The sequence below is a fragment of the Carassius gibelio genome, chromosome B16 (assembly GCF_023724105.1).
Source record: "Carassius gibelio isolate Cgi1373 ecotype wild population from Czech Republic chromosome B16, carGib1.2-hapl.c, whole genome shotgun sequence".
Taxonomy (NCBI): domain Eukaryota; kingdom Metazoa; phylum Chordata; class Actinopteri; order Cypriniformes; family Cyprinidae; genus Carassius; species Carassius gibelio.
Window position 1 is genome coordinate 16,505,156 of NC_068411.1, and position 11,099 is coordinate 16,516,254.

Consider the following 11,099-nt stretch of genomic DNA (forward strand, 5'->3'; position numbering starts at 1 on the left):
TAAACTGAGATGACTGTAACATCAATCTCCACAGATCTGAATTTTATTTTATCATAAAGATAATTATGCTATTAAAAGTGTAATTTCTTATTTAGCTTGTCAGTACTTGAAATGACATCAATATACAACAGACGTCCTGCTGTTGTTTTCATCTGAATATGAATGCATTTACATGTATTCATTTAGTAGATGCTTTAAAGCGACTTACAGATGAAGACAGTGGAAGCAATCAAAAACAACAAAAAGAGCAATGATATATAAGTGCTATAACAAGTCTCAGTTAGGTTAACACAGTAATGTACATGGTACATGGTACATGGTACAGTACATGGACAGGCCACTAAAAATAATAATAACAATTTGCCATCATTTAACCTGTTTTGTCCCCAACCTATATGACATTCTTTCTTATGAGGAACGTGGATATATATATATATTCATGTTCCTCATAAGAAAGAATGTATATATATATAAATATATATATGTGTGTGTGTGTGTGTGGGTGTGTCTGTGTGTGGGTGTGTGGGTGTGTATATATAATTGTTTGGTTACACTTTATTTCTATAGCCTAATTTAGAATTCTACTAACTATAAGTGTTGACACATCATCAGACTTATATTAGCTGAGATGTCGACATGCAGTTGCAAAGTTGCATATGCCTAAAGTGGACTGTTTCACAGAGGAAGTCAGTGGTATCAAGTGGTTACTTCTTATTTTGTGTTCTACAGAAGAACCGAAGTCATACTTATTTAAAATAACATTAAGGGAAAGTGAATAATGTAAGATTTTTTATTTTTTTTAACAAGCTAAGAAAAACGTAATTCTTAATTAAAGACTGTGGTAAATATCATTATGGCAAAGTCCCTGTTATGTGTGGACTGTTTTTATGTACATAAAAGCATCAGCTAAATGTCAAATCAGTCATATTTGTACAGTTTCTTGTCTAAAGGTCACACATATGAATTAATATGATGTATCCAATGATACAATCAACATTTCTAAATATCCTACTCCCAGCACTAATGTAAGTAAACTATTTGATGAATCTTTTTCAGACAGATGTTTTGTCAGCTAAACAATCAGCATGTCAGTAAATGACTGTACAATCCACTGAACGCACTGTAGGCCATCCCTGACAGCCTCACTTTCATTCCTGTCTAAAAATTTAATACGGTACTAGCCTAAGGTTTATCCTCTGTTACTAATTTGAAAACGTAGCTAGAAACCATGTGTGGAGGAAATGAATGTCTAATTCATGTGCTTAAGTTTGTCATGAGATAGATGAGACATAACAGGAAATCTGAGTGTGAGATGAGAAAATGTTATGCCAGCTTTTTAGACGTCCTGGCTTATTAGAAAAATGCACCTGGAGGACATAGTTAGACACCTTAAATGGACATATGGTAAATATGCATTATGATTGGATGAGATCAAATCATCTGGATTTGATGAAGGTATAGATGTTGAGTTGGGCGTTGAGATCTTTATGACTGTTGACCTTTCTTGGAAGAAAATAAATCTTCAAAAGACTTTTGTCTCATAACTTTATTGAAATAGAAAATTGCCACAACACATTGTCTTGGACTTTTTCTAAGGAGATATTATAACAGCACCATAGACAGCACTATTTCATGTCATTCTCTGTATACAACAGTTCAGTATTAAAGGAACACTCCACCGTTTTTTGAAATAGGGCTTATTCACATTATTTCCTGCATTTAGATAGGTGGGCAAATGCATTTTTGTGTCAGTGCATGCATTGTTTTAGTTTGACTGGGTCGGCGTTAGCTTAGCTTAGCACAATGAATGGAATCCTTTGTTGCCAGCTAGCATGGCCTGAGTAAAAGTGATCAAAAAAATAAAAAAAACCCACCTAATTACTTATTGTGGCCTGCGTATTCACAACGAGTACAAATAGCGATCCAGATTAACACTAGGCGATTTCCTAGGCAGATATTGACTTGGGACTATATTATGGGGAAGCACAGAAGAAAGCACTGCTACTTCGGCGCAGAGATATCACGCAACACATGAAAACATCAACTCTATGTGAATACAGGTATAATATGGGTCGATCTATACATGCGTCATGATTAAAATAATCACTTACTCTGTGGACAGCTGTCCATTTGGTCCATTCGGCGTGGGGCGTTTTTTCCAGTTCACTTTGTCACACCGGAAAAAAAAATCGAGTACTGCAGAATGGATCAGCGCCGTGAAATCCTCTGTAGATGTGACACAACTTCGGGCACGCTCATCTTGATCTGACTTGTTGAGCCTGGTCATCAATGGCAAAAACATGTCCCACTCTCTACAGCAAAGACACTCTATTTACGTCGGCATAGATTGGCATATTCCCCCACATTCACACCACCAGTTCATGTTGGCTCTCATCCTCACGTCCTCAGGCTGTTGAGCGATCGCAACTAATACACGCGCATATAAATTTCACTCGCGGCTGGCTTGACGGTGTTTTTCTGAAGTGCGGCTGGCTTGACAGCAGTCTCCTACTGTCGTTCTATTTCCAAAGCACGCAGCTCGTCTTCTGTAAACTCTGGTTCAAATAAGTATGGTTCTGGTTCTTGACTGTCTGAGAAGTCACCCTCTTCGTCTCTCTCAAAATCAGCCATGTTCATCACCATTCGAGTACTGTAAGGAAAATAGCCAGGCAGGCAGCTACTATTCACGCCGGTATGTTGACGGAAGTCGTGGGATTTCATGTGTTGCGTGATTCTCTGCCCCGAAGTAGCAGTGCTTCGCCTAAGCAGCAGTGCTTCGCCTGTGCTTCCCCATAATATAGTCCCAAGCCAATATCTGCCTAGGAAATCGCCTAGTGTTAATCTGGATCGCTATTCGTACTCGTTGTGAATACGCAGTCCACAAGAAGTAATTAGGTGGGTTTTTTTTATTTTTTTGATCACTTTTACTCAGGCCATGCTAGTTGGCAACAAAGGATTCCATTCATTGTGCTAAGCTAAGCTAACGCCGACCCAGTCAAACTAAAACAATGCATGCACTGACACAAAAATGCATTTGCCCACCTATCTAAATGTAGGAAATAATGTGAATAAGCCCTATTTCAAAAAACGGTGGAGTGTTCCTTTAAAGGATTAGTTCACCCAATAATCAAAATAATGTCATTAATGACTCACCCTCATGCCGTTCCAAACCCCTAAGACCTCTGTTCATCTTCTGAACACAGTTTAAGATATTTTAGATTTAGTCCAACAGCTCTCGGTCTCTCCATTGAAGCTGTGTGTACGGTATACTGTCCATGTCCAGAAAAGTAAGAAAGACATCATCAAAGTAGTCCATGTGACATCAGAGGGTCAGTTAGAATTTGTTGAAGCATCGAAAATACATTTTGGTCCAAAAATAGGAAAAACTACGACTTTATTCAGCATTGTCTTCCCTTCTGTGTCTGCTGTGAGAGAGAGTCCAAAACACTGCAGTTTAGTGATATCAGGTTTGCGAACGAATCATTCAATGTAACCGGATCTTCTTGAGCCAGTTTACCAAAACGAACTGAATCGTTTAAAATGGTTCACGTCTCCAATATTGGGTGAACTAACCCTTTAAGCAATTTATATTTCAGCCCCAATATTTCCAGCAACTTTTTCATTTATTCATGACACAACGATAAACTGTGCAGCAGTGGTATTTAATTCTTCAATCAGTCAGGACCCGCAGAGAAAAAAATTAGTCAACTTTACAAAATTGTTTTACTTTCTTTTTTTTTTAATTGGTTGAATTTTTGCATTGTTTTTTAGGAGCAGAAAGGAGATGTGACTTTTGCTGAGGTTGCCATATACGGCAAAATTCAAGCCAAAAATAACAAAGAGTATTACACTTCTTTGTTCTTCCATCAATGTCTGATTCCATCCACCTTTTCTCAGCATGATATTTTGCCACCAAATCAGCTTTTTTTCTTTTTAAATTTTTCAAAATGTAAAAATGTGTGATTTTAATTCAGGTTAATGAAGTGACTTATGCTGCCATCAGAGGAGCAACAGCTGGATCTCAGGATAACTGCAGTCAACTTTATGCCTCTGTGTAGAACCATCAGAAACTCTTACAGTCAATGATTATAAAAAAGATCTCATAATATAATTACCTGAGAAATGTGATCCTATAATCGACATTGTTAATCTTTTATATGTTTACAAACAAACCCAAGTGTTGATCAGATTTATTTGCAGGATTTTGGTCAGTTTGGGATGCTTATTTTAGAATAACTATCTGCTTGTTGATCAAATGTACAATTTTAATAATTGATTTTCCACTTGTGCAACAGTTTATTTTCCAGTAACTGTTTTTAAAAGTTACGCTATTTCTTTTGTCAGTAATGCAGTGATGTTTGAAAGTGTTCTGATTGGCAGAGCTGTAGAGGAACCATTAAACTGAAGTTGAAGAAATGTGAAGTCAGCTGAACATACGACATATGATTACATTGTGTGTACCAGTCCACAAAGTATTCATCACTTCAGTTACAGAGGTGTAAGATTCAATTCAGTCCTGTGAAACATCATTTATATATATATATTTATATTAAGAATAAGATACAAATGCATTGATTCATTATAATGAGATAACAAAAGCAAGAAGAACAGACAGCCGATGTGTCGTTGGGATATTGCAAAGACTTAATATGCAGTTCATTCTTAAAAGAGATCAATGAATATTCCTGAAATGCATTTACAGGAAGAAAAAAAAAAGATCATCATCGAATGGGTTTCTACATTTAAATGCAAACACCCTGAGAAACAACAGCATAAACTTTATGTAGTTATTAAAATTTTATTTACATTTATTTTTTATTTGTTCATTGCTACACTAGTCTTAAAAAGTTAGTCAACTAATATTTACTGTTCATATCTTTTTAAAATCCTTTGAATCTTTAAATTATCCTTTGGCAACTGCTAGTTGGTCACACTAGTTCTTAAGACACAGACTTAAGATGGTGGCTAAGTTTACGCAACTGGCCAGTTCTCACATCAGAAGTGGCCAATTCTAGGAAGCGTATCTGGGGGTGGGGGTGGGGGTGGGGGGTTGTGAGATGAGAGCACCAACACAATGAAGTGTTGAAATGTTGAGACCAAAATAGAATTGAAGGATATGGAGCAACTTGCTAGAAGAAAGAAGAGGATCTGCTGGTGGAATGATTCAGTCTAAACTGAATTCACACACAGATCATAATTTCTATATACGTCTGTTTAATCAGTGTGGGCAAACTTACACAGTTTCTCACGCTAGTTCTCACACAGAACAGTCACATGATTTGAAACAGTTCTAAAAAATAAACATATAACTGGAAAACATATAACATGATGGTGGTTACTTACATTTGACTGCTGGTCATATTCTCTCCATATACCATGCATGTTACAAATAAAAATATTGAATCTTGAAAAATCTATGTATTATACAACATGTTATGCCATCGGTGTTATATTACTAAAATAGCACAGAAAGTGTATAAATCCAAGAATATCCTTAAATACAAGAAATAAAAGTTAATTAAAAAAAAAAAGGTAAAATAAACCATTAATACTAAAAAAATTACAGAAGTATATAAAATACATTGATTACATCATTTCACACGATTTTTGGAACTGAATATAGAAAACTAACAGGATACACCTGAGAATTCAGAGATAATAAATGCATTAGTTTAATCCTATTGATCACAAATTTTCTTAATGTTTTAAACATAAATAACATTGTATTACAAGTATTCATTCAAAAGTGAATTCTGATTTTAAATGTTTCCTCAAACTAAAGGAAGTTTGTTTACTTCTCATTTAACTGGAACTGAAGACACAAACAATTTTGTGCTTTTCCATGGAGGATGAAGTTACAAGTTTGTTTTATTTATATAGCATGTTTAAATACAAGCACGGATGACAAAAGTGCTGAACAAACAAAGACATAGAACAGATGACAACCCACAGATTCATAACATAAACTCTCAATACATCAAAGGCCAAGAAAAGAAATAGGTTTTAAGAGATGATTTAAAAACATTTCGACTGTGCCGGTCTGATATAAGCTGGAAGGCTGTTCCACAGCTTAGAGCCAGCAATCGCAAAGGCTCTATCCCCTCTATGCTTTAACTGTGACCTGGGGACCGAGAGAAGTCTTTGATCACCAGTCCTCAGATTTCGTGTAGGATTGTATGAATAAAGTTGATCAGATACCACTGCTCCCTGAATTTTCACTGGGGCCAAAGACAACAACCTCAGTTTTTGATTCATTCAGAAATAATAAAAAAATTAAGAGAACCACGTTTTTACTTCATCAAGGCATGCAAAAGGAGATTCTAGAGCAGCATGTTTCAAAAGGTACATAGATTTGGGTATCATTTGCAGAGCGGTGAAATGATATACCATGCTTTCTTACAATAGAGCCCAAAGGAAGTCAATACAAAGAAAAAAGAATGAGTGCGAGAATCATAAAATTATTTAAGACAGAAATTCAACTGAAAAACCTTCAAGCCAATGTTACAGTGAACTGACCCAGACTACAGATGATAAGATGCTTTATATTTTTTATTTAAAAAATTATCTCTCTGCTATATGCATTTAAAACTTTTTTTAACAGTTCCTTCAGAATTGTGTTTGTAGATTTTCACAGTATATTCCTCAAAAATGTTATATAAAAGTTCTGTCCATTAACACAATGAATCTCATAAATGCATAAATCTCTGCAGAGTGAAAAACTGCAAATCTGCTCATAATGTGAGGTCATGCAATGATTTGCATAATTAAAGTTTATTTGTGAGGGGTGGTGGTGTTCACAGAGGCGTAAAGTCCATCCTGAGGTGCATCTTATGTTCCTCTGATCGCAGCGTAAGTCACTGTATCATTAGAATCAATCTGAAAGAACATCACACATTTTGTCAGTTCATGTACATTTCAACCCCCAGTTATTCTGTTGTTAAAGATAAATTTATCTGCAAATTCAGCGCTCAATATCAGCAGCATATAGAGAAGAGAAGTGCATTTCTCTGAACAGGACTGTTATTGGGCAGTGATGGAAGGAAATGCAAGGAAAGCAAGTGAATGTGATGGTGCCGTATCTACTCACATAATGCGCATTTACTTGTTTTTTACTGGAAGCGGTAACCTCAGAATAGATCACATCAGCTGTCTGTACCTAAAGATCAATAGAAACAAGGCAAATGAAGTTTAATACAGAAAAAGGCAACTGACAGTACAGTACTTAAAGTAACACAAAGTATATACATTGCATTATAAAATAGACAAATAGACACATAATTAATTAACTTCTTAATATTTGGAGTCATCCTGTTAACTCACATTGGTGTTTGGTGTAGTAGGAATGGACATTTTGATGGATTCATAGGTCCCTTTATTTTCATCCCTATCTTTGTCCTTTAGATAACAAGTAGTTATTAGTAATTATATGAATTACACACTTTACTGAACTTAAAATACAGTAATCACATCCAAATTACTAGCATTCCTGAACTCACCACAGATATATCAGCTCCTCCTTTATTACCTATGAAAATGTAATTGTGCTCATGTTATAAAACACACATGCAAAACACAAAGTCTCCAATGGTAATTACATTCAAATTAAAAGGATTTGGGTGTCCTACTGAAATCAGTGATGAAAAAGAGTCTTTATTTTTACTTGATAACTCAATCTCACTGATATTCTCGACAGGAATAAAGTACTGTTTCATAACTTTATAGTTCAACATGTTTTCATACAATCTGTATGTTTCTATGAATTATACAACCTGAAAATGATGCTTTATTGCTAATGATAAAGTGAAATTTGATTATATTCTTATTATTATACAAAGGAGGAAATAGAAAAACTTACGAGCTCTTTTTGTATAGATCACCCAGAGAACAGAAACAAGGGCAACAATTAACACAGCAGCCAGAACAGACATCACGATCACAGTCACTGAAGGAGACAGAGGACAGGCAGACATAGTCATGTGCAGGAAACATAATGTACATGTAATGAGTGTTTCCTTTACCTTGTCTTGTCCTGGTTATCTGCTTTTTTCCCCCTGGTTGCCTGTTTTGGGGTTACCTAGTAAATTTGAACCCTACCTGTGACTTTGAATTTTTTCCCTGTGGTTTATTGCTCTTGATATATATTTTTTAATTACATGTTGGTATTGTTTTAAATGTATTCTGCAAATGCATTCAAACTCAAAACTTAAATCCAAGTCTATACACATACAAAAACATTAATAAAATGCAGCATCAATTTCTATGACAATTAGCTTTATAGAGAGTTTAGGTCTGGAATCAGCCACATAGAATTGGTAATATTTGCCATCTGAGCTATTTATGGTGAACGCTATTATGCTTTATTTGTTTTCATTTCAAAACGAAATATTCTAGTGCTAAAAGTAGTCTTCACTTTCTAACATGAGAAGTTATGTAGATTTAAGTCATAAAAAAAATCTGATTTAACAAAAAATTAACAATAATAATTCTAAAGTAAAGAAAGACAAGAGAAAAAACTAATATTTCCGTAACTCTTCATATGATGCACATTTGGATAAAAAAAAAGCTACACAAGGTTACATTTTTAAATTTAGAAAGCTTTTTAGGAAATGTTGCTATATGACAATATGGTTAAATTGTTTTAAAAACATCATCAAACAGTGTTTTTTTCTTATGATAAAATAAAAAATAATTTGATGCTATTTGATATTTGATGTCCCTATATATATATATATATATATATATATATAAACACAGCCATTAAGAAAATGCAAAACAGTATGATGTAGACTATGGCAATTTTATTTTATTTTTTTCTGTAGAATTATGTTAGAAAAATGTCATGTGGTTTAGTTAGCATAATCATCATGTACCTTGAGATTCGGATGTGTTTGTAGTTGATGTGTTTGTAGTTGATGTTCCTGTGCAGGATGAAAGATAGTTCAGATGAAAATATAATTACATCATCTGATTGTAAAATTACAATCATATTTGAACACTTCCTCACATTACATAAAAGGTTAAAAATACTTTCTGTTCAGTTTAAATAACTTATGTACAGCATATGTTGGGCTGTTATCACTTATCTGCAGTTCATTTGTTTGAAGCAATGCTTGGGTTCATATTATTTCTGTCAGAGTAAAACAGGCTTTTGTTTGCCCAGTTTGTTCTGATGATATAATCAGTCAATGAGATTATTTTAAACTGATTAAAGTTGGTCTCCTCACCTGAATACCTGACAATATATGTGGCTGAGGTCTTCAGTTGATTTCTCTGAGTAACCAGACATCTCCACTCTGTGTTGTGATCTTCATCCAGGAGTGTTGTAGTCAGAGTGCTGTAACAGTGTCCTGGTGATATCTGATATCTAGAGTCTATCTGTAGGTTCACACCAGCCTGATTCACCCAGATCAGCTGGACTTCATCAACACGGACCAAAGTATCACAAGAGACTTGATCATAATACAACTGACAGAAGAGAGTCACAGAGCTGCCGCTTCTGATCTGAGAGGATGATGGAGAGACTGAAACTGAGAATAAAACATATGGGCCAACAGACTTCATTTATTTTTATTGTTCATTTGAGTATAAAAGAAGGATGTTATTATAAATTGACCACATAAACATAAAATTACCATGAAGAAAATGCAGATAAACACATGCATCACTTCCATATTTTTGTCCATTCACATATTGTTGGCAGTTGTAAGTTCCATAATCTTCTTTTGTGACTTTGTTGATGTTCAGAGAGCAGTCAGAGCCCAGACTCAGTCTCTCATGTCTCTCTGTGTCTGTCCTCTTTTTCCCTAAAGTGATCAGTTCAACTGTCTTTGAATCTCTGCTATAGATCCATGTAGTTGATGTGCAGTCAGAAAGAGCATTATTACAGGGCAGACGGACACTTCCACCAGAACTGCAGAACTTGTGTGTATCATCCACTCCAATGGTACCTGAAACTCAAGTGTGGTTGAGTTATCAATATACAGAATGAAAACACAAACACAATGACATACAAAGCAATATTTAAAACTATTTTTCCTTGCTTAAGGCAAACAGCACACCATAAAAAAAACACTAGTCTCTTATCAGAGAAAAGAGTCGTTAAAATCACTAACATTCTCTCGATATTAAAGGAAATATGCATCATATTTCTGCATGTGACACTATGCCCCAGTAGCCTATTAGTGCATTCAGGAATAATAGAGTAGGCTATGTAAATAAGTAATGCCATACACATATCAAAAATCTCAATACGAAAAGCTGCAAGACTAAACTGAGCTGATATTCAACCAAACTCTTTCCCAGACTAATTCAACATCACAAAGATTTGTTATATCATGGATTCATTACCTGTGAGAAATGAACAGAGGATTATCAGTCCGAGGTGATGCAGATGACGCTTCTCAGCCATTTTATCATCAACTTCAGTCACTTCCTTTTCATTTTATGATCACAACTCTTTATTTAAACAGCCCCTGGGATTGTTAACAACTTCTATCCGACCAACTGAATGTTTAAACCCTGCTATTAAGCAATTTTTTTTTTTTTTTTTTAGTTTTCTGTTACAACCCTAGTTTACATCTCCTCTATAGTCTTGACTGTTGTCGAATGGGAAACGTGTCTCATTGTAGAGACAACAGTGCACAACAGTTAGTTTCACTTCTTTAAACTGTTTCCTGAATGCCATGTGATCCTAGTAATATAGTCATTAAATTATTACTGGAATGTTAGATGTGCCAAGCGCTGTAAACATTCTGAATTTTAACTATTTCTTTAACAAAAGCCTAAACAGCAATTGAGTGGCCATAAAAATTCTTAAAACACATGACCGAGCAAGCAAAAAGTAATGTGTTGTTGGTTGTCAGATGAACATATTGCACTGAGCTTAGAATCAAATTCCCATTTTCAAATAATATGGCATGACAGATTCCAATAATGTACATTTTCAATGTGCTTTAGTCACCTAGTCACTCAAAAATCACTTAAAAGGAGTGAACAGATCTGTTTGTGACTCATCACACACTCCTCTCACAAATTTTCTGTCAATCCACAACAAGTGTTATATTTAACCATGTGAACCAAGAGTCATAATACAGCATGAC

The 11,099-nt window shown here is 34.9% G+C and overlaps 1 protein-coding gene across 2 annotated transcripts; it reads right to left on the reverse strand.

Annotated features, from left to right (window-relative positions):
* Nucleotides 1-5,836: 5,836 nt before the first annotated feature.
* LOC127974708 (uncharacterized) lies at nt 5,837-10,961 on the reverse strand. 2 transcript variants are annotated; one of them, XM_052578175.1, is made up of 9 exons: nt 10,348-10,961; nt 9,633-9,947; nt 9,225-9,521; nt 8,871-8,918; nt 7,856-7,942; nt 7,497-7,525; nt 7,321-7,395; nt 7,088-7,156; nt 5,837-6,876 (listed from the first exon to the last, which is right to left on the reverse strand). In XM_052578175.1, the coding sequence occupies exons 1-9, from the start codon at nt 10,406-10,408 to the stop codon at nt 6,829-6,831; spliced, it is 1,029 nt and encodes a 342-aa protein (XP_052434135.1). In that variant the 5' UTR covers nt 10,409-10,961; the 3' UTR covers nt 5,837-6,828. The 2 variants fall into 2 exon arrangements, with proteins under 2 accessions (XP_052434135.1, XP_052434134.1); XM_052578174.1 differs by having other exon boundaries at nt 9,225-9,527.
* Between the last annotated feature and the right edge of the window lie 138 nt (nt 10,962-11,099).